This window comes from Artemia sp. Qi Xiang Cuo, chromosome 6 (genome assembly GCF_049724085.1).
Source record: "Artemia sp. Qi Xiang Cuo chromosome 6, ASM4972408v1, whole genome shotgun sequence".
In the NCBI taxonomy this organism is placed as follows: Eukaryota; Metazoa; Arthropoda; class Branchiopoda; order Anostraca; family Artemiidae; genus Artemia; species Artemia sp. Qi Xiang Cuo.
Genome location: NC_142799.1, coordinates 28662616 through 28687055, shown reverse-complemented (window position 1 = coordinate 28687055; position 24440 = coordinate 28662616). Strand labels below are relative to the sequence as shown.

Genomic DNA, 24440 nt, shown 5'->3' with positions numbered 1-24440 from the left:
CTCTGTGTGTTTGTCCTCTCTGTGTGTGAGTGGAATCTGTGTGTGTGACGTCTCTGTGCATGTGTCGTCTCTGTGAGTGTTTCGTATCTGTGTGTGTGTTATCTCTGTGTGTTTGTCGTCTCTGTGTGCGTGTCATCTCTCTATGTGTTGTCGTATCTGTGTGTGTGTGTCGTCTCTGTGTCTGTGTTGTCTCTATGTGTGTGTTGTCTCTCTCTGTGTGTGCGTATGTCATGTTTGGGTGGCTTTAGTCTTTGTGTGTGTGTCGTCTCTATTTGTTTGTGTTCTCTTTGTTTGCGTAGTCTCTGTGTGTGTGTCTTCTATGTGTGTATTTTGTCTCTTTGTGTGTGTTGTCTCTATGTGTGTGTCGTCTCTATGTGTGTTTCGTATCTATGTGTGTGTGACGTCTCTTTGTGTGTCGTCTCTAGGTGTGTTTGTCATTTCTGTGTGTGTGTCTCGTCTCTCTGTGTGTGTTGACTCTGTGTGTGTGTGTATCGTCTCTGTACATGTGTCGTTTCTATGTGTCGCTTCTTTGTGTTTGTCCTCTCTGTGTGTGGTTCGTCTCTTTGTGTCTGTCGTCTCTGTGTGTTTGTCCTCTTTGTGTGTGAGTGGACTCTGTGTGTGTGTGTGCGTCGTCTCTGTGCATGTGTCGTCTCTGTGGGTGTTTCGTATCTCTGTCTGTGTGCGTGTCGTCTCTCTATGTGTTGTCGTCTCTGTGTGCGTGTCATCTCTCTATGTCTTGTCGTCTCTGTGTGTGTGCCGTCTCTTTGTGTGTGGTGTCTCTATGTGTTTGTCGTCTCTCTGTGTGTGTGTGTGTCGTTTCTCTATGTGTGTCTTCTCTGTCTGTGTGTCACCTCTTTGTGTCAGTCCTCACTTTGTGTGTGTCGTCTTTGTGTGTGTTTGTCATCTCTGTTTGGATGTTGTCTCTCTGTGTGTGTGTTGTCTCTATGTGTATGTCGTCTCTATGTGTGTTTCGTATCTGTGTGTGTGTGTGAAGTCTGTTTGTGTGTGTCGTCTGTATATGTGTGTGTAATTTCTGTGTGTGTGTCTCGTCTCTCTGTGTGTGTTGACTCTGTGTGTGTATATCGTCTCTGTGAATGTGTCGTCTCTATGTGTTGTTTCTGTGTGTTTGTCCTCTCTGTGTGTGATTCGTCTCTTTGTGTCTGTCGTCTCTGTGTGTTTGTCCTCTCTGTGTGTGATTGGACTCTGTGTGTGTGTGTATCGTCCCTGTGCATGTGTCGTCTCTGTATGCGTGTCGTCTCTATGTGTGTTTCGTATCTGTGTGTGTGTGTGTCGTCTCTGTGTGTGTGTGTGTCGTCTCTGTATTTATGTTGTCTCTTTGTGTGTTGTCTCTATGTTTTTGTCGTATATATGTGTTTTTAGTATCTTTTTGTGTGTGACGTTTCTTTGTGTGTGTCGTCTCTCTGTGTGTTTGTCATTTCTGTTTGTGTGTCTAGTCTCTGTGTGTGTGTTGACTCAGTGTGTGTGTATTGTCTCTGTGCATGTGTCGTTTCTATGTGTTTGTCCTCTCTGTGTGTGATTTGTCTCTTTGTGTCTGTGTGTCTGTGTCGTTTCTGAGTGTTTGTCCTCTCTGTGTGTGATTAGTCTCTTTGTGCCTGTCGTCTCTGTGTGTTTGTCCTCTCTGTGTGTGAGTGGTCTCTGTGTGTGTGTAGTTTCTTTGTGTGTTTCGTCTCTGTTTGTGTGTTGTCTAAGTGTGTGTGTCGTCTCTGTGTGTGTGTCGTCGCTCTGTGTGTCGTCTCTGTGTGTTTGTCGTATCTGTGAGTCTCGTCTCTCTGTGTGTGTCGTCTGTGTGTGTGTTTGTCATCTGTGTGTTTGTTTTTTGTCTGTGTGTGTGTCGTCTCTCTGTGTGTGTGTGTCGTCTCTGTGCGTGTGTCGTCTCTATGTGTGTTTCGTCTCTGTATGTGTGTTGTCTCTGTGTTCAATAGTCGTTCTTTTGTCTTGATTTCACCTCTTAACTTAAACAGCGAGGCATTCAATAGTCGTTCTTTTCCATGCTATTAAAAAACAGTACCATTGTTGCATCTCTGACCGATGAAAAGTCATCGCGCCATCCCCCCAAAAATACTATTCAGACATTTCTTGTTAAAACTAATTCCCCCCTCAAGATAATCCCATTCCTGTCGACTTTTGGAAGGTGTTTCTTCAATTTTCGATAATCAGACAATTTTCTCAAACCCATAGCTTTTGACTGGCAACACTAAAGTTAGTGAATCCTAAATCTTTTGGAAACACCCTCTATGTTCTCTCCGTTTTTAAGTTTTGACGTTGCTCCTTACTTTCAGTTGAAGAAACTTTTTCTTATAATTTAATTTCTGATTGCAGGGGGCTGAGCACGGCTGAAGTTGTTTTCATGTAAAAATACCCTCCACCTCTTCTATGGAAAATTCCCCCCTAAATACAATCCCATTCCTGTCGACTTTTGGAAGGTGTTTCTTCATTTTTCGATAATCAGACAATTTTCTCAAACCCATAGCTTTTGACTGGCAGCACTAAAGTTAATGAATCCTAAATCTTTTGGAAACAGCCTCTATTTTCTGTGCGTTTTTAAGTTTTGATGTTGCTCCTTACTTTCAGTTGAAGAAACTTTTTTTTATAATTTAATTTCTGATCGCGGGGGGCTGGGCACGGTTGAAGTTGTTTTCACGTAAAAATGCCCTCCACCTCTTTTATGGAAAATTCCCCTCTCAAGACAATCCCATTCCTGTCGACTTTTGGAAGGTGTTTCTTCATTTTTCGATAATCAGACAATTTTCTCAAACCCATAGCTTTTGACTGGCAACACTAAAGCTAATGAATCCTAAATATTTTGGAAACAACCTCTATTTTCTGTCCGTTTTTAAGTTTTGACGTTGCTCCTTACTTTCAGTTGAAGAAAATTTTTTTATAATTTAATTTCTGATTGCGGGGGGTTGGGCACGGTTTAAGTTGTTTTCATGTAAAAATACCCTCCACCTCTTCCATGAAAAATTCCCCCTCAGGACAATCTCATTCCTGTTGACATTTGGAAGGTATTTCTTCATTTTTCGATAATCAGACAATTTTCTCAAACCCATAGCTTTTGACTGGCAAACACTAAAGTTAATGAATCCTAAAATCTGTTGGAAACAGCCTCTATTTTCTGTCCGTTTTTAAGTTTTGACGTTGCTCCTTATTTTCAGTTGAAGAAACTTTTTTTTTTATAATTTAATTTATGATCGCGGGGGGCTGGGCACGGTTGAAGTTGTTTTCATGTAAAAATACCCTCCACCTCTTCTATGGAAAATTCCCCCCTCAAGACAATCCCATTACTGTCGACTTTTGGAAGGTGTTTCTTCATTTTTCGATAGTCAGACAATTTTCTCAAACCCATAGCTTTTGACTGGCAACACGAAAGTTAATGAATCCTAAATCTTTTGGAAACAGCCTCTATTTTCTGTCCGATTTTAAGTTTTGACGTTGTTCCTTACTTTAAGTTGAAGAAACTTTTTTTTTTATAATTTAATTTCTGATAGGGGGGGGTTGTGAACGGTTGAAGTTGTTTTCATGTAAAAATACCCTCAACCTCTTCCATGGAAAATTCCCCCCTCAAGACAATCCCATTCCTGTCTACTTTTGGAAGGTGTTTCTTCATTTTTCGATAATCAGTCAATTTTCTCAAACCCATAGCTTTTGACTGGCAACACTAAAGTTAATGAATCCTAAATCTTTTGGAAACAACCTGTATTTTCTGTCCGTTTTTAAGTTTTGACGTTGCATCTTACTTTCAGTTGAAGAAACTTTTTTTATAATTTAATTTCTGATCGCGGGGGGCTGGGCACGATTGAAGTTGTTTTGATGTAAAAATAACCTCCACCTCTTCTATGGAAAATTCCCCCCTCAAGACGATCCCATTCCTGTCGACTTTTGGAAGGTGTTTCTTCATTTTTCGATAGTCAGACAATTTTGTCAAACCCATAGCTTTTGACTGGCAGCACTAAAGTTAATGAATCCTAAATCTTTTGGAAACAGCCTCTATTTTCTGTCCGTTTTTAAGTTTTGATGTTGCTCCTTACTTTCAGTTGAAGAAACTTTTTTTTTATAATTTAATTTCTGATCGCGGGAGGGGGGGGGGCGGGCCACGGTTGAAGTTGTTTTCAGAGTCTCTCAAACCCCGTAAAGCTATTTTAAAAGGTACAAGAATTGCTTATTTAACAAAAATCCTCGCTTTTTGAATGACCACCAAGTAAACAAAAAAAAAAGCACACACAGAATAAGACGACACCCTCAAACCCCGTAAAGCTATTTTAAAAGATAGCCTACAAGAATTAGCTTGAATCTTAACATACCTAGTGGAAATCCCCCTCTGGAAAAGTATTAAAATGATTTGCCGTTGAGGCCTAAGTCATTATCCTTAGAATAAATAAACAATACCTTTTAAATAATTACAGCATTCTAAAGTCTTTCAGAAAAAGCTCAGACACGATGTCAAATTTATGAGCAGAGTGTAGTGTGTATCTCCTTCCCCCCCCCCCGTAAAGCTATTTTAAAAGATAGCCTACAAGAATTAGCTTGAATCTTAACATACCTAGTGGAAATCCCCCTGTGGGAAAGTATTAAAATGATTTGCTGTTGAGGCCTATGTCATTATCTTTAGAATAAATAAACTATACCTTTTAAATAATTTCAGCAAAAATATTTCATTCAGAGATTTCACGTTAAAAAATTATCCAATCCCTAATTACCCCTTTTTGATCTTGCCCCTATCAATTCTGAGTTTCCGGCTAGAATTAGACAAAGCCCGTCTTAATCACCAAGCTTTTGTTTTCAGATACGACACGTTTGAAATTTTGGTTCCAAAAAAGGACCCTTTTGCGTAATTATAAACACATATGGTTTTAATCTCTGTGATAAAATGAGCATGCGACGCCTGTACTCCAAAAGTGACCGTTTCTTGTGACACAGAAGCTTCTATTTAGATCAGAAAAAGATTTTTGATAACTGGAAAAAAGGGCATTTTTTTTGAACGAAATAACTATTTCTACAGAGCTGGATGGGGGTGGTTTTTGTTTACATAGAGGAAAAAAGCGTACTTTGCGTTTTCTAACGAGTATACTATTGTATAGGATTTTTATTGTTGGGGGGGGGGAGGGGGGCTAAGTCCCCCTGAAATTTGAATTTACTGGTAAATGCTTTTTATCTGGAAATAAATTAAAAAATTTAATAAGCTGTACTCACATTGACAATTGACGAATCCATTGTTTTCAACAGTTTTTCAAGGACAAATAAAAAACGGATGTTGAGTTACATAATTTCGTGCGTGCTCCCAAAACATGTTTGACTACTTTATAACATACCAGTTTTTTTAAGAATGTACACGTGAACTCATGATGTGCATTCATTGTGCAATTGACAACAAAAAGAGAAAAAAAACTGTTTGACCACGTCATAGTATTACGACCAAACTCTCAAAACATGCTTGACCACATTATACACTGCCAAATAACTAGTCTGGTAATCTGCCATGGAAAGGTGCCATGGAACGTAGAATAACATGGAGATTGCTATATGTCTAAGCAAAGTATAACATTGATTACTACTATCATCCAAATCAGATGATTAAAATCACCAGCCAGTCGGTAAAATCTATTACCCGCCCTCTGCAATATTTTGGCTTGTGACACCATTGGGTGTTGATGCATCTTTTTCGCCTTTCTAAACCTTTTTTCTATAATAGATTTCAGAATATTTCAGAATGGGATTTCTGTTGTAACATAAAACGTCTTTGAACGTCATTGGGACTGTGTCAACTTCAGAACACTTTTTCTAATAACCGATAAACTAAGGAAATAACCACTCTCCTTTTTACCTATCGTAATGGGTAGACTTTCTATGAATAGAAAACTCAAGGTTGAGAAGCTATTTTAGAATTACAAAGTCTAGAAAATATAGCTTATGATTATCTTCTATTTCTAAAGTGAACTAAAGATTAAAACCTAACGAGTTAAGATGTGTCAAGATGGGGTTAGGTGATGTTTTTCCATGATCCTGGACGGAAATAACGTCATTCATGAACCTTTCCCGTAAACGGTACTTCAGAGGATAAGGTTTTAAAGTACATGTTTAAATAAATTCTATGTAAAAAGTGGCCAAAAAAGTTGAAAGGTTAGCACCCATTGGCGGACCCGTAGTTTGTGGGAAAATGGGCTTTTATATTGGAAATATAAGGAAAAATTATTGCAAATGTGGATAGGACCCATAATAGTTTCAATATCCAACTCTGTGTGGTCCACTTGGTTGATATTATATTATAGACTTCGTTGAAGAGCAAGTTGGCAATTTCCAATACCGCAGAAGGTATACTATACATAGGTATACTATACATAGGTATACTATACATAGGTATACTATACAGAAGGTATACTATACATAGACGTACCATCGAAACTAGAGACAAAAAAGGGGCTTTTGATTATATCAAAGTCCTTTAACCTTTTAACAAATTCAACTGAATTTTGAATATATGAAGATTATGTAGACATAAGGGGACGAAAATTCCTGCACTACCATTTTCCCTATCTTACTGCTGGAGAGCTATAAGACGTTATAATGGGGTGTAGAGAAAACACATCTTTGTGGATTTTTGGGAGGCCAAAGAATTTAAGAGCGGAGCAAGAATTAGTAGGGTAAAATATTTTATACATTTTTAGCTTTGTGAATCTTTCATTTTTCAAAATACTTAGTTCTTTTCTTGGGTGAAATTATCGGTGGGGTCTGAATCTATAGGTCTAAAGTGTCTCTATCGGAAAAAATACATTCCTTTTTTATTATATGATGAAATACTAAGAATAACAGCTTTGTTCCCTTTTTCTGCCCTGGTGATAATGATGCCTTTATCTCTTTTTTAATTTTTTGAGAATTTATGTTTCTTTTTGATTTTTAAGTTTGAGGAATAAGGAGTGAAAGCAAGAAGACTCTTTATCACTTCTCTTTGAAATAAATCTGGGTTTTCAGCATTACCTCCAGAACCAAATAGCCCCCGACTCCACACTGGAGACTATCTCTGAGAGATCTACTCGTGATTGAGGCAAGCAAACACGCTATAGAAAAAAGGTTCTCAATGGTCAGACTAGGACAGAATCAAGGAATAAAACATTTGAACTTCTGAAATTTTTCAGAATTCAAATTTTACAAACTTCTCCGATAAACGAGACCTAGTTAGGCAAAAATCTCAACCAGGATTTTGAGCTATTTGTGAAATTTTCTGAAGATCCACAGTCGAAAAACTTCTCTGTAAAAAAAAAAAAAAAAAAAAAAAAAAAAAAAATGTCGAATTTCTGACATTGTATCACTAAGGAAGAAACGTTAGTGCTTATGAGATTTTAAATGTGGATTAGTGATCGAAAACTATCCCTTTCACTAAAATTCTTTTCTGATTACGTACCTAGATAATTAAAGGGCACCGCCCTAATTTAAAATAAAATGGGTTCAAAGAGTCCTACCATTTTAGACACCTTCGGCCTGAAAAACAATTGCTTGGCATTTAGTGTCCCTCTCTGTGAATTTCTTAAGGATACATTCTTGTTCGGATTGATCTCAACAAACCAAAAGTCGTCTAACAGTTCGTGGTAACGAACTGTAAGTAAGGAGCGACCCGGCTCAGTTGTAACCGAAACTCTTAAAAGCGGAATTTTGATACCAATAGATGCGTCAAAAGAATCACATTTTTACGCTGATTCCAAATATATAGTTTTCATCAAGTTTAGTCTTACCCATCAAAATTACGAGCCTGAAAAAATTTGCCTTATTTTCGAAAAAAGAGGGAGACATCCCTAAAAGTCATAGAACTTTAGTGAAAATAACACCATCAGATTCAGTGTATCAGAAAACCCTACTGTAAAGGTTTTAAGCTCATATCTGCAAAAATGTGGAATTTTGTCGTTTTTGCCAGAAGAAGGATCATGGATGCGTGTTTATTTGTTGTTCTTTTTTGTTGTTCTTTTTCCAGGGGGGATCATATCGACCCAGTGGTCCTAGATCATCGGAAGAGGGATAATTAGAACGGAAATTAAAAGTTCTAGTGCCCTTTTTAAGTGACCAAAAAATTGGAGGGCAACTAGGCCCTTGCAACGCTCATTTTTTTTTCCCAAAGGTCACCCAATCAAAATTTTGAGATAGCCATTTTGTTCACCATAGTCAAAATATAATAACTATATAATTAAGGACGACTTAATTCCCCACAGTCCTTGGGGGAAGGGCTGAAAGTTGTGAACTTTGCCTATTGTTTACATATAGTATTGGTTATTGGGAAGTATACATACATTTTCAGGGGGATTTTTCTGGTGGGAAGGTCAAGGTAGGGGATTAAGTGGGAAGTTCTTTCCATGGAGGAATTTTTCCTTGAGGAAGGGAATTTTTCACAAAGGGGGCGCCGGATTTCCCACCATTTTTAAAACTCGGTCAGAAATTAATTAAAAAAAACAAGTTCTCTCAACTGCAAGTAAGTAGCAACATTAAAACTTAAAACGAACACAAATTATTACGTATATGGGTGGGTTTGCCCCCCTCGTCAATACCTCTCTCTTTACGCTAAAGTTTTCTTAGTACTTTTCAAGAGAGCTATTTATTCTAATTAAACGGCCTTTGTGATTAATGGGTCATTCTTAAAGAATTGGAAAAAAAAAATCCAACTTTAGCGTACAGAAAGAGGTATTGATGAGGGGGGAGAACCCACTCATATACGTAATAATTTCTGTTCGTTTTAAGTTTTAAGTTTTACTGTTGCTCCGTACTTTCAGTTGAAAACACTTGTTTTTTGTATTTAATCACTAGTAGAGATTAAGCCCTTTCAAATAAATTTATCTTTTATTTATTTTGGCCTCAACAAAATGCAGTCTTTCAATATTCTTTCTAGAATGCAGAACATGAAAAGCATAACAGGGACGCTAGGCCATACTTTCAAACAGTTCGTGGTAACGAAAAAGTAAGTAAGGAGCGACCCGGCTCAATAGAAACCGAGACCCTAAAAAACTAAATTTTGATACCAATATGTATATCAAAAGAATTGGCTTTTTGTTCTGATTTTAAATATATAAATATCATTAAGCTTAGTCTTACCCATCAAAGGTTACGAGACTGAGAAAATTTTCCTGATTTTCAAAAAACGGGGAAACAGACCCTAAAAGTCAAGTGATATCAATGAAAATCACACCCTCAGATTCAGCGTATCAGAGAACCCTACTGTATTTCTTCTAAGCTCCTATTGGCTAAAATGTGGAATTTTGTTGTTTTTTTTTCCCAGAAGAAAGATCACGGATGCGCGTTTATTTGCTTTTTTTCCCCATGGGTGATCGTATTGACCCAATTGTCCTAGAATATTGGGTGAAGGCTCATTCGAACGGAAATTAAAAAGTCTATCTTATTTTTCCCAAATTAATTAAAAAAAAAACTTTCCAAAAATAATTTTTCAAAGAAAAGTATATACTATTTTAAACTTAAGCTCAGGAGATATAAATACCTGTTAAAATTCAAACTCAAAACGACCATAAATTACTATTAAAGAATAAATGAAACCCAAAAAGAACAGAAATTAAATAAACAATCATAGCAAAAAAACATACCACAAGTAATTTTATAAATGAATAAATAGATCTTAAAGCGAGTAATGCTTAGATTGAATATGAAAATCAAGCTTAAAATGAAAATAAAATATTTTCTATTGAAGTATAAATGAAACTTAAAAGAACAGAAATTAAATAAACAATCAATACAGACAAACATACAATAGATATTAATGTAAATGAATAAATAAATCTTAAAATGAGTGAAACTTAAATTGAATATGCAAATCAAGCTTGAAACGAACAAAAATAACTACAAACAAGAGTTTTGGTATCGTCTCTTTCTCTCACTTTAAGAGTTTAAAACTTGCTGCATCATTGGCGCTTTACTGAAAACCAATTTTATTACAAATATTTTCTTTTGTACTTAATATTGAAAATAAACATTAAAATTGTAGTAGAATTTTGAACTGATGAGCTTTCAGCAGCTTATGACTCATGACTGAAAACTTATATGCGTCTTGAACAGTCTTGGAAAGTATAAACAACATCAAATTGAATATTTGATATATAATGATATTAGTTGTTGAAAGGTCCATCAGTTCAATAATTTATTTCACTCTAATTTTATTAATAAAATTCAAACTCAAAACGACCATAAATTACTATTAAAGAATAAATGAAACCCGAAACGGACAGATCACGGATGCGCGTTTATTTGTTTTTTTTCCCCATGGGTGATCGTATTGACCCAATGGTCCTAGAATATTGGGTGAAGGCTCATTCGAACGGAAATTTGAATTTGATTTTGAATTGAAGTTATCAAGTATTTTGCAATAGGTTGCATAAGTTGCATCAAGACGCTGGGTATTAAATCTTAAAACGAGTGAAACTTAAATTTAATATGCAAATCAAATTTGAAACGAACAAAAATCACTACACAAAAGAGTTTGGGTGTCGCATCTTTCTCTCACTGTAAGAGTCTTAAACTTGTGGCATCAATGGCGCTTTACTGAAAACCAATCCTATTACAAATATTTTCTTTTGTACATAATTTTGAGAATAAACATTAAAAGTAAAGTAGAATTTTGAAGTGATGAGCTTTCAGCAATTAATATCATTATACTTCAAATATTCAGTTTAATTTATTAGTTCTATCTAAAGTTGTTCAAGACCAATACAGTCTCACTACAAACAAGAATTTGGATACTGCCCCCTTCCTTAACTGTAAATAAAAACCAAAAGCCTACTACGTCATTGGCGCTTCACTGAAAACGAATTATATTACAAATATTTTCTTTTCTTGTTCTTTCAGCATTGATAGTAAAAATAAAATTAGAGTGAAATAGATTCTTGAGCTGAAGGACCTTTCAACAGCTCATATCATTATATATCAAATATTCAATTTGATGTTGTTTATACTTTCCAAGACTGTTCAAGACGCATATAAGTTTTCAGTCATAAGTCATAAGTTGCTGAAAGCTCATCAGTTCAAAATTTTACTATAATTTTTATTTTAAATATTAAGTACAAAAGAGTATATTTGTAATATAATTGGTTTTCAGTAAAGCGCCAATGACGCATTAGGTTTTAGACTTTTACATTGAGAGAAGGAGGCGATACCCAAACTCTTGTTTGAAGTTATTTTGGTTCGTTTCAAGCTTGATTTGCATATTTAATTTAAGTTTCACTGGTTTTAAGATTTATTTATTTATTTACATTAATATCTATTGTCTGTTTGTTTGCATTGATTATTTATTTAATTTCTGTTCGTTTTAAGTTTCATTTATACTTCAATAGGATTTTTTTTTTTTTTTTCGTTTAAATCTTGATTTTCATATTCAATCTAAGCATTATTCGCTTTAAGATCTACTTATTCATTTATAAAATTACTTATTGTATGTTTTTTGCTATGATTGTTTATTTAATTTCTGTTCGTTTTGGGTTTCGTTTATTCTTTAATAGTAATTTATGGTCGTTTTTAGTTTGAATTTTAACAGGTATTTATATCTGCTGAGCCTAAGTTCAAAATGGCCTTTACTTTTCTTTGAAAAACTTATTTTTCGGAAAGTTTTTTTTTAATTAATTTTGTTCGTTTTTTATTGCAAAAAGTTTCAAGTCTTTAAAAATTCCTTATTTCGATATCAAAGTGAAAAAATTTTGCCCCCTTTGAAATGAGCCCCCTTTGAATTTGTACGACGACCCCTACTTTATGAAGTGCGTCTGAGAAAAAAAATAAGTGAAGTGTGGGGGGTGCTAGCTGCCCTCCGATCACTTTTTGCTCTTAAAGTGAATTACAAACTTTCAATTTCGAATCAAATGAGCCCTCTATGATGTTTAAACGAGCATCCCTTCCATAACAACCATATATGCCCCCAGGGTAGAACTTACAACGCCTACCCTTGGGCCCTGGGGGGCTTTGTCGACACTGGAGTTTTCGTTATCTGAACTTTGAACTATTTTAACAAAATGCCTACCACAAAATTTTTATATGATTCATTTAGGGCGTGGAGGGGGAGGCTATTTGCCCTCCAATCTCTTTTGACTCTTAAAAAGGGAACGAGAACTTTCAATTTCCAATCAAAAGAACCCTCTCGAATTTTATACAAGCATCCCTTCCATAAAAACGATATATGCCCCCAGAGCATTACTTACAACGCCTGCCTCCGGGCCAGGGGGGGGGGGCTGCGTTGACACAGGAGTTTTCTTATTTAAGCTTTGAATTATTTTTAATGAAATGGCTATTTTAAAAACTTTATTGGATAGGGTTGGGGAAAAACGGGTGTGTGGGGGGTAGAGTGGGGCTAGTTTCCCTCGGATATCTTTTGACTCTTAAAAAGTGAACTAGAATTTTCAATTTCCAATCAAATGAGTCCTCTGTGAAGTTTATACGAACATCCCTTTCATAAGAACCATACACGGCCCCAGGACATGACTTAAAACGCGTACCCCCTGGGCCCTGGGGGGTTGTGTTGACACCGGAGTTTTTGTTATCTAATTTTTGAACAATTTTTAAAAAACTGGCTAATTTTTAAAAAACTAGCTATTAAGAACTAGCGGATGGGTTTGAGGAAAATAGGGCAGGGGGGGGGGGGCTAGGTGCCCTTAACTTTCTAGACTCTTAAAAATCAACTAGAACTTTCAATTTCCAATCAAATGAGCCCTCTTTGTAGTTTATACGAGTAACCCTTCCATAAGAACCATACATGTACCCTTAGGGCATAACTTCGAACGCCTTCCCCTGGGCCCTAGGGGGTTGTATTGACACAGGAGTTTTTCTTATCCAATCTTTGAACTATTTTTTTTTTAAAGAAAATGTCAAAATCTCAAAATTTTCATCAGATGAGTTTGGAAAAAGAAGGCGGGGGGGGCTAGTTGCCCTCGGATCTCTTTTGACTATTAAAAGTGAACTCGAACTTTCATTTTTCAATTAAATGAACCCTCTCTGACGTTTATACGAATATCCATTTCATAAGAACCATATATACCCCAGGGCATAACTTACAACGCCTGCCCCCGGGCCCTAAGGGGTTGTGTCGACACCTGAATTTTTGTCATCTGACTTTTGAACAATTTTTAACTTAATGGCTATCTCAAAATGTTTGTCAGATGCATTCGGGAAAAAAGGGGCGTGGGGGGCTAGTTGCCCTCCAATCTCTTTTGACTCTCAAAAACTGAACTAGAACTTTCAATTTCCGATCAAATTAGCCCTTTCTGAAGTTTCTACGTGCAACCGTTCCATAAGAACCATATATTTCCCCAAGGTATACATGACAACGCCTGCCTTCGGGCCCTGGGGGGTGTGTTGACCCCGGAGTTTTATTCATATGGTCTTTGAACTATTTTTTTTTTAATGGCTATCTCAAAGTTCTAATCAGATGGATTTGAGAAAAAAGACGTGGAGGAGCAGGGGGGGACAGGTGCCCTCCAATCTCTTTTTACTCTTAAAAAGTGAACTAGAACTTTCAATTTCCAATCATATGCGCCCTCTTTGAAGTTTATATGAGCATTCTTTCCGTAAAATTCATATACGTCACCAAGACCTTACTTATAAAGCCTTCCCCCGGGCCCCGGAATGTTGTGTCGACACAAGAGTTTATGTTTTGTGCACTTTGAGCTATTTTTAACAAAATAGCTATCTCAAAATTTTTATCGGATGCATTTGGGAACGAAGGGCGTGAGAGGGGGGCTGGTTACCCTCCAATATCTTTTGTACGCTTAACAAGTGAACTAAAACTGTCAATTTCCAATAAAATGCGCCCTCTCTTAAGTTTATACGAGCTTTCCTTTCATAAAAACCATGTATTTCCCCAGGGCATAACTTATAACCCTTTCCCTGAAGACCTTAGGGGGGGGGGGTGTCATGCTCAAACTTATAATTTCCAGAACTTTCAACTAGATTGAACAAAATAGCTATCTCAAAATTCATGTGTTTGGGAAATGGTGGGCGTGGAAGGGGTGTTAGTTGCCTTCCATTCACTTTCGACTATTAAAAAGAGCACTAGCCATTTAAATTTCCAAACGTTTGAGCCCTTTTTGAAGTTTCTACTAAAATGCTCTCTATAAAAACCTTATATGCCCCCAAGGCGTAAATTATAAGCCTGGCCCTGACGTCTGTGGGGGTGGGGGGTTGTTATCCTCAAAGCCCTAATTTCCAGAATTTTCAACGACGTTGAACAAAATGGCTATCGCAATAGCTATCGCAAAATTTTGATTGGATGTGTTGGGGGGAATGGTAGACGTGATAGGAGTATTAGTTTCCTTCCAATGACTTCTAAGTTGCAAAAAGGGAAGTTGCTCTTCGAATGTACAATCAAATGAGCCTTTATTGAAGTTTCTACGACAAAGCTTTCTATAAGAACCTTATATGTTCCCAGGGCATATCTTACAACCCTTGCCCTGAGGGCTGAGGGGGAGTTTCCTCCTCAAAAACATAATTTTTATGTGGAAATCAACTACGTAAAACAAAATGGCCATCTCAAAATTTAATTGGATGTGTTTGGGGAAATGGTGGGCGTTCAAGGGGTGTTCGTTGCCTTCCAATACCTTTTGACCCCTAAAAAGGGCACTGTAGCTCTCGATTTCCAATTGAATGAGCCACCTTTGAAGTATTTACGACGACCTCTTCCATATGAAGTGCCTTTGGGAAAAAATAAACAAATAAATAAATAATAAAACATTGGAGCCGTATGCCCTTTACTATAGGCAACGCTATAGCGTTACCTCTGAAATATTGGCTGTTGGCTGAAATGTTTACCCTTTATCAGAACATGATTATTTTCAAATTGTAAAAATTCAAGAATTCAAGTTGTAAAAACAGTTTATTTGACTTTACAGGCTGCTTTAATGTGGACTAAAAAGTATTGTGACAGCAACTCTCAGGTTTACTTACGTGAAGTTGTATCAACATTTTTGGAATACATCCAATTTCACAAAATTCCGGCTAACGTTTTAATGAGGGAAGTACATCCACTGGGTTTGGTTCCAGATCATACAATTATGAATGCCCTAGCATATCAGGTAAGCAATGTATGTATTTATCTATTTATTAATCACTATACATACGCATCATCGCTATATATATATATATATATATATATATATATATATATATATATATATATATATATATATATATATATATATATATAAAAATATAACCAAGAAAAACATGCCTTCTTTACGTTCTAACTTTCCACACAAATTTTGTTTTCTTTAATTCAGGAAATCCCTCTTCCCCAAGCTCAACTTCTACAGAAAAAGAAATGATTTCCCAATAAACTACTTTTTACCTTCGGAAAACGGACTAACGTTACGCTCAAACGATCGGGAGTCTAATGCTCTATCTGAGCTAGACAGGCATGTAAATTGTTTCATACCTTTGGTAAATTAATATTTGCTAGTAAAACCTGACGCTTGTATATGAATTTTCTTTCTGGTATTAGAGATTCATCGATTATATAAAATAAAGTGGTTCAGTTTGAATAATTCATTGATTGACACTAAAGGTGTCAATTTAAGGAGGGGAAGGGCAAGCTCCCCTAAATTAAAAACAAAAATCTTCTTTTTCCATTTTTATCGATTATGCCCCATTTTTTGGTATATTTATTGCAGAAAATCTAAAAAAAAACATATTAGCGCGACTTATTGATACTATTCTTGTGTTCTATCGATAGCAGTAAATACTATATTGATATCCTTAGAGAAGCTGTGTATGGCAATGTCATACGTTCTTTTTCGTACTTTAGCATTTAACATGTTTTTTTTTGCTCCATAACGCAAAATTTTCAAATATTATGATCAGATTTTTTTTGTTGAAAGTAATAGATCAATACGTCGAATGTGATAAGGACTCTTGGTATCTTATTTGAAATTATTATATTAATCAGTTATTAAATCATTTTAATCAGCTTACGAAAATTATGACAACTGACTTTTTTATATTCACGTTGGATTTCATCTCTTTTATTTCGGATTTTTTTTTTTTTTTGCTCAATAGCTTATGCACTTTTTGGTAAAGGGATTGTTTGAAATTATGACTTATTTACATAATATCTAGAATAATACAAAAAAATGTGTATTGGGGGGGGGGCTGAAGAAACTGAAAGACTTCTCGTATCGAGTGTGGATTGTCTTTCCACTTTTGATGAAGAAAATGTAACGCTTCAGTTGCGCAGGGAGGGGGGACGAAGATTCATTAAAAGGATCTTAAAAACCCTATAAGGTAGATGTCTTCTTTTTATAGCTGGAAAAAAAATCTTTTCTACGAGGTTGCACTTGCAACATGATTTTCAAGAGGGGGAGGGGGTTAAAGAGATGGTTTTATGGGGAAAATATCGTATATTTTCAGAAATTTTCAAAGTTTAATAGATTTTGTACATTTTTTGTCAGAAATGTCCAGCCAACGCCTACCCTTGTTGGCATCCATGAGTTTAATGTTGCTATTGTCGTTGTTTGCAAATCACAAAACCTTGATGGACATTTAATAACAGCTCCTTTCTTTCAGGCAGACCCATCTAGCATAGACCCTGGTAAGCTCTCTCCGAACAGAGGTCGTTGTGTACACACTGCTCGGTCAATGTCTGTTCAGTCGTCAATGGATCCATACGGATCCTCAACAACCTTAAATAGTGAGAGCGCCTCCAGTGAAGTTGAATATAGCCCAAGATACTCAGGTGACAGAGGTGGCTCACCTCAAGGAAGAATATCAAATTAGAAGCCCTTTCACATTTAATGTGAAAATGGCATAAACATGGCGCTGTGTTTAAACTCTACCTCTCTATCATTTATTTTTTAATTATTTTGTATTTAATCACGATATCTTATATTTTTTCAGTCTCCACCCTAAATAGTATCAAAAGATTGTAAAAGACGGCATATAATAAATTCGTCCCAATCGTTGAAGTGTCACTCCAAATTACCAACACTCTCTTGCAGACGCTTTGCAGCGTTCTAAGGGCAATACAACAGTGAACAATTCTCTTTAATCTCACCCTCCTTACATCTTTCAGGTTGGCAATTTCCTAAAAAATCTTAAAATGGTTTACATCGTTCAAAAAAGGAAGTGTTGCCACGTTTTCAATAACCCTTGTATCTACATGTTTCACTAACCCTTGCATGCTACAGTACTCTGTAGCATAATCGCATTTAACATTTCCACACCGCAACTGCACTTATCTATACTCATGACTGTTCTCCTATAAACTATTACTTTCGACCTTATTCTGCATTTGCACTTCCATACGGTAGTAGATTGAGCAAAATCAACGTATGCGTTCGCTGTTCCACTTTATATATATATATATATATATATATATATATATATATATATATATATATATATATATATATATATATATATATATATATTCGAACTTTTTGTAATAGAAACAACACAGAAATTCTTTCATATTTATATTTTGTCTCGTAAAAAATGCTAAACTTTAGTCCTGTCTGTCTTCGAAGGTCGTCTTGGGGCTTCTAACTTCGTAAGGGCATAAATATGTTTTCTATATACTATACAATCTTCTGATATATGAAGAAAGTCCCGAAGGTGGTAAGAAGCTGAGTCTCTTTTTCTATTCTTTGAGGGCAACCTTGAGGACGAGAACTATGAATTCAGCATTCACAAATTATATATGGAAAACAGAGTAGGTCAATCCACTGGTCACAGTCAATCCACTGGTCAGAGCCGATCCACCAGAGTACTAAGAGTAGCTGGAGAGGATTGATTGTTTGACTTTAAGATGTTGGACAAGTTCCAGATTTGAGACTCTATCATGATATGTGATACAATTGATAGGAGACAGATATTTAGTTTCAAAGGCTACTAGTCTATGATTGAAGTTCGCATTTAGCGTCTATGCCTCGCATGCGTAGGTAGAGATAAAATGATAAAAGTATTGAAAAGAAGTATCTTAAGCTACATAGTTTCTCTTCACCCTAAGGGTGGAAGGGCAAATGCAGTAGGAAGGAGAGAGAAGGTGACTTAATGGAACCAGAAATGAATTAGGGAGAAGGAGAAGACGAATACGGCGAAGCATAAATTATGGCTTGCACTTCAAGTTGAACAGCGTCACAGCTTCAACTGGATATTCAGTTTGGCATTTTGGGGGGAATCCTTCTGGTGTCATAATCCGTTACTAGTACGTCCTTGAAATCATCCTTTTATCCTTCATCCTTTCAAACACTACAAGCTTTTTGAATCAAATGAGGCAATATCCTACTGCACTAGAATAAGAAATACACATTTTCATGTACCTTTAATATAAAATATATTACAGTCTAATTTATCTTTTACCTTCTGCTAATATATGGATCTGTAACATATTTTTGGAACTACTAATGTAATTTTTTTTTATTATTATAATTTTTTTTGCACAACTTTAAGTCTAGGTAATTTTAGTTTTATTTTAGGAAGAGGGGTATGTGCATTTTATGTTTCATTATCATTTTATTGGTTTCTTATAGCCTTCTGGAATTATTTATGTATTTTTGTTGAGTTCAACTTTTTTTTCCTGTGCTGCAAAACTGTACTTGCTGAACCGTTTTATGTCCGTTTAGTGTTTTAAGCTGTGAAAAAATTATTTTTAAAAGAAAGATTAAAAGAAATTGTATTTTTAAGTGATTGTCTCTGAAGTCGAAGTTCGTCTGCTCTAGAATTAAAAAATGCGAATTAGAATTAGAATTGCGTCCATTATAAAAGGACACAATAAAATATGAAAAAAAATCGAAAGAATATCATTGTAATATTTTCATTTGGTAGCGAAAACAACAATAATCCGAATATTTTAAGACCATCTACAGGACTATTTTTCAAGAAAAAAAACGAAAATCTCATAATAAGTTGAACGCAAACAGCAGGATAAACCGAAATTTAGTAAAAAAAGAGACAACTTTATTTTGGTTTTTAATCTTAGTTAGTTTGAGTACCTTCGAAAATTCTGTCTTTTCCCTTTAAGAAAGTGTCCCAAATATGTTTCTAAAATATATAGAAATTTAAATTACTTCTCACTGCTGCTTTCAACTTTTCGATTTTTTCCTATTTTAGTTTCTAAATATGTTATGAAATACAGAGTAGTCTTAGAAGCTATTTGTAAAAGGGCAGGGAATCATTTTTGAGCACATTCTAATTACACATAAACACAGGCACAGGGCACAGAAATATATTCTAAGTAATTTCTATAAGTATTTAAGTCACAATTGCTTCTCCTTTTGTTTAGTTATAGTAGACGATTTATTATCTGTATCACCAATTTTTCAAATTAATGGAAAATTCCTGGAAAATTAATGGAAAAACCAACTATAGAAAATTTCTGCGTTCCTATGTGTTATTTCTAATTTAACTCAGATAAATTTTATTCAAGTGATGCGTAATTCAAACTATCAAATAGATATTAAATCAAAAAACAACTTTAATCAAATGAAAGTAAAGATAGACACTAAAGCTGACGAGAGAAGAAATTATCCTGTATATAAGGGGGACTACCGCCCTCTTCAGCCCCCCACTGTTTATGCTTATCATTGGAAGCAATTTGTTCATTTTTAGCTTGAATCTCGCTCTTTACCTTCGTTTATAAAACTCGATTTTTTATTTATTTCGATTTTTTATTTATTTCTGTTCGTTTCTACCATTATAACGAGAATATGTTAGAAAATCTAGCGTCAAAAACATACGTTTGTAAATTTCGATCTTTCTGAATGAAAATTATTTGGACTTTAAATTTCCAATCATTTTTTACCACAAATGAGAACAAGATACCTTTCCAATGTTCTAATCATCGGTTCAATTCAAGCAGTCCTCGTGACCGTATTTTTAGGGGGATATAGGGAAGCAGGGCATATAGTCCTTTAAGCATTAGGACTACATTTACTCTCACTATTCAATTCAAAATCTTGCTGTATGCTCACCACTCTCCTAAAGTTTGTCAGCTAGTCCTTGGGATCATGCAATTCTCCAAGAAAGTTTACAGTAATATATGTGGGATCCAAATTCCCACAAGTTACAACATTGTCACCTTTCTGCTGGAATTCGCTGATACAGCTTTTCATTTGAAAATAGTCGTTTGTATTTGTTCGGGTCTCTTCCCTGAAATTGCTTTTGAAAAACCTAAAATGCTTTTGATAAAAATATCCAAGATCTATAAGGTCAACAATGTGTAACGAGGCTTCGTTTCTTCGAAAATTTATTCATGAATCCTTCTATTTGAAACGTGTGACTTAGGGCCCTGGTCTGAGAGTTGCAAGGATTGCAATATCTTTGCAGATATAATCTTTTAATATTTCGACCTTTTTGTTTAAGAATACCTTCTTGGAATTTTGAGTTAACACCTTTTTTGGCTTCGATAGGACGGGATAACTTTAAAAAGACACCAGAAACAAATATTGCTAGAAAAAAACGGCACCAATCCTTTTACCCCTGGTTAAAAAAAATAAACGAAAAAAAAAAAAATAATACGCCCACGTGCCTCGCAAAAATCGAAATTTTGCGCTTTCGCAGCTAAGACCTTGAAACTTCTGGTAGTAGATTCACGGAGATCCATAATCTGACAATGCACTTTCCATCTACATCAGATCAATTAAAGAGGTTTTACCCCCCTTCTCCTCCCCTTTCTAGCACTTCTGGAATCAACCCAAAAATTGAGATTCTTTTGATGTATACACATATTTCAAGTGTAATAGCTTTTTAAATAATATATTAATAATAGCTTTAATAATTCTGTTGTTTCCAAATTTAAGATTTTTAGGGTTTCGGTTATAAGTACAGGTTGCTCTTTACTTACATTTTTTACCATAAGTTCATTATAAAGGGAGATTTTTTCCTTGGAATGATAATTAATTTGACCTGAGCCTTAATCTTACCTTAACTTAAATTTAAACTGTAAGCTAATAAAAATGTGGGTAACATTAAATAGAACATATTTTATCGGATAGTACGAGAGAGTGTATTGGAGCATATAAGGTATCCCTTTTTAGGGCCTTTATAACTAAAATTAAAAAGTTATGCCTGTGATATCTAATTACTTACCAAATAAAGTAGTAACGAAGGGCCAAATTAGGGCCGTTTTTATTATTATTATATTTCTGGGTTTTCTGAAGTAAACAGCAAGTTTCACCGTAAGCTAATTGAATTATTATATACTTCAAAACTTTACAGGTTTCTCAAAATTACTTACATACGAAAAAAAAAATGACTAGGCTGCAGTTTTAAGCTTTAGGACCCCTAGGCTGCTTTATACTGACATTTAGTAGGATATATTACTAAAATTATTTGAATATTTAACCACGTAGTGCAGCGAGGTACGCTCGATGACAGAAATTTTGCTGAATATCAATGTAATAAATGCTATTCAGGAGTCTTCCAAGTTTGAATTCTCTGTGATCTGCTATACAGACTACTAAAACTTAGAAGGTTAGCTTAGGTGGATTTTCTCGGCAGTTGCCTGTAACACAAAACACTTAGCTGCCATCTAAGGTTCCTCTGTACAATGGTTAATCTAAGCACTGCAAATTTCAACCCACAATGGAGGCATTTATTTTTTTAAATATACTAATGCAACCTTAAATCTACAACCATACAAAATATCCGCACCGCTGGCAGATATTGTTTAATTTAGTTCCCTACATTTCGTCTGCTGAGAGCGGCTTTGCTGAAAATAACAGTTTTTTTCGAAACTGAGTTACAAACACTATTTTTGTGTAAAAAAATTCTCTTTCGAGTGGTCTAATTGACATTGCTGTAAGACGTCAACTCTCAAGATACAGCCGATTCTGAGATACAAATGTCAAAATTCTCCAACTCGTTTTTCTTGGAATTTTGGAAAAACAGATACGGAAACGCCATCTTATTTTAAAAAAAAATTTCTTTCGAATGGTCTAATTTACATTACTGTAAGACCTCAGCGCTCTAGCTAGAACCAATTCCGAGATAAAAATGTAGAAATTTTCAAACTCGTTTTTTTTGGAATTTTGGAAAAATTCGGCAAAACCGCTCTCAGCAGACGATTTCCTGACCATCATTGGCAATATTAAAATTTGTAGAATTACATGTTACGGCCAATAATGAATAAGTTATTTTTGCTTAAAAAAATAAATTTTTTTTCTTGCATACATGCAGTTGAATACATCATTTTTTCCCATTGTTTGAAACAATAATAAAATCTATATTTAAGGGAAAGTCAAGATTAAATGGGGGAACTACACAGGATAGATAAGATACTAGTTTATTTTTTAAAATTATATCACCAGCAATTGCTGCCGGAGACCAGCTAACGAAAAAAAAATACAGCGAGCCATATATCAAGAACAAAACTTAATTAAGTCAGGTTTATATTCGTTAGAATTCGTGAGCGACACTGATAACTATAAATGATTCATAGTACATGAAAAAATAATGTATTAAAAATGATTTAAAGCGTATCATTAATTAAACTGTTCAAGTCAAGAGAAATGAGATCTTGCTTATCTGGGAAGAGGTTCCTCTGTGGTTTATTTGACTCCGGGAAGACTTGTTGAGTTTGGGGCTGTTGATTACCTTACTACCGGCACAAATCAAATCTTCTTTTTTCCAAATAGTAATTTCTATCCTTTGGGAACATCAGCTGTCAAGACGTTAACCATTATGCAGAAAAGTAATAGCGCGTTGACAGCCCCGTTCTAAATTGACAGAAATTGAAGAATGTCTAATGCATTTCCATTGGAATCTGACCAGTAATTAAGCTAGAAATTGTCTCGAATTCTTGGGTTATTTGCAATAAAAAAAGGAATTTAATCAATAGGCCAATATAAGGTAAAAAGTATTTTCAAGCTCAAACAATCCTAGAATTTGCCCACGTGTCTGTTTTCTTTTAGTTTTAAAGAATTTTTCTCAGTTCAACTAATTAGGTATCAAGTGTTGGAAGTAATATTAAATTCAGACCCAGAGGCGTCAATTCAAGAAAACTAGGGGGGGGGCAATTTTTTTTTCAGTATCGAGGAGGGGCAATTCTGTTGCTTCTTTTAAATTTTTCCCATGAAAATACACAAAAAGATTATTTTCCAATGAAATACAGGAAAAAATATTTTTCAAAATCTAGATGGGCGAAAAAACATAGAGGAGGGTATATCCCCTCAACCAACAAACGCTACTTATGTCAGGGATAAATTATGTTTTGTAGATAAATCTTTGATCATTAGGCATTTAAAGGCTAGAAACATAGTAGGAAAAAATTCACGTTGTAGTGCTGAGTTGCCAATTTATTCAACAACTGCTATGATAAATTTTCTAAAGAAGTTTGAATATCTAGCAACATAGTTCTATTCTTAAGTGGTATGCACAGACATACGAAATTTCATATTACAAACTCAGCATTCATATTGTAAACTAAGCAAACATAAGCTCTTCCAAATGAAGGAAAATCAGGGGTTAAATCCCTTCCTATTTATCTGAAGCACTTCTAATGAAAATTTTTGAAATTTTCAAATATTTGGCTGATGTAGTCTTAGTTTTTTTTTTAAAAAGGTTCTGAAATTCCTACATCAGTGCTGGATGCATAGTTCCTAGATGGAGCAAACGAAAGAAGTAAAATAGTAGATGAAAGAAGAAAGATGGAAGAAAGAAAGAAAAAAAGAAAGAAATGGTTGGAAGCAGTGGCGGTTCTAGGCCGGGGCAGGGGGTGGGGGGACTTCAGCTGTTTTGACATCATGCATTAAATTCCTTTTTATAGCCTTTTGTTCCTACTAAGTTACTTTAACTCCCTCCCCTAGACTATGAGGTCTAAAACTGCTACAATTTGGAAGTAGTCAACAAGTCTATAAGATGGAACGCAATATTTTTGTTTAAAATACACTACCTAAGCATCATTTTAGGTGGGTTTTCAGCAGATCACCCTAGTTGACGACAATGAGGGCGCTATCGGCAAAAGCTCTTGTATTATCATCTACGATAACTTAGGCATAAACATTGTTGCCTATTAAAGGAAAAACAAAGGTCTGGTGCATCAATAACATTGCTGCACGTGTTGGAATTCGGCTGTGATAATTAAATGTGCGACATATGCCATTTTGGTCGAAAATAAGTTATGTATGCATCATGTGTTAACTAAAAAAATCGAATGGTACAGTCAAAATTTTTTAATCTCGTATATTACGAAGATAAAAAGAGACATAAGCTTCTAAGTGGCGTTTGTCTCTCTTTTATCAGGTCTTGTTGCTATTCAGAATGACAGAAGAGGAGTATCTTATGGAGCTATAACATAGGAACCTGATATTTGTCTCCTATCTTTGTCAAGGAAAAAGGAGACACATTACATAAAACAGAACAATTTTTAACTTGTTCAAAATGCCCTAAAATGATCTTTACACTGAAAAGAGCATAGAAAAGTGATTCAGAATATGTTCCTTTTATCCCCATTAGCCTCATCCTTGAGA

General features: G+C 35.2%; 1 protein-coding gene across 2 annotated transcripts in view; it reads left to right on the top strand.

Moving 5' to 3' along the window:
• gprs (speckle type BTB/POZ protein) overlaps positions 1-17306 on the top strand; it is a 119680-nt gene extending 102374 nt beyond the window's left edge. The window contains exons 6-7 of one of the 2 annotated variants that reach the window (XM_089090129.1): positions 14871-15062; positions 16540-17306. In XM_089090129.1, the coding sequence (XP_088946255.1) occupies positions 14871-15062; positions 16540-16749 (402 nt within the window). In that variant the 3' untranslated portion in view covers positions 16750-17306. The remainder of the gene's footprint in view (positions 1-14870; positions 15063-16539) is intronic. The other variant, XM_089090130.1, reaches the window with a different exon arrangement.
• Positions 17307-24440: the final 7134 nt, after the last annotated feature.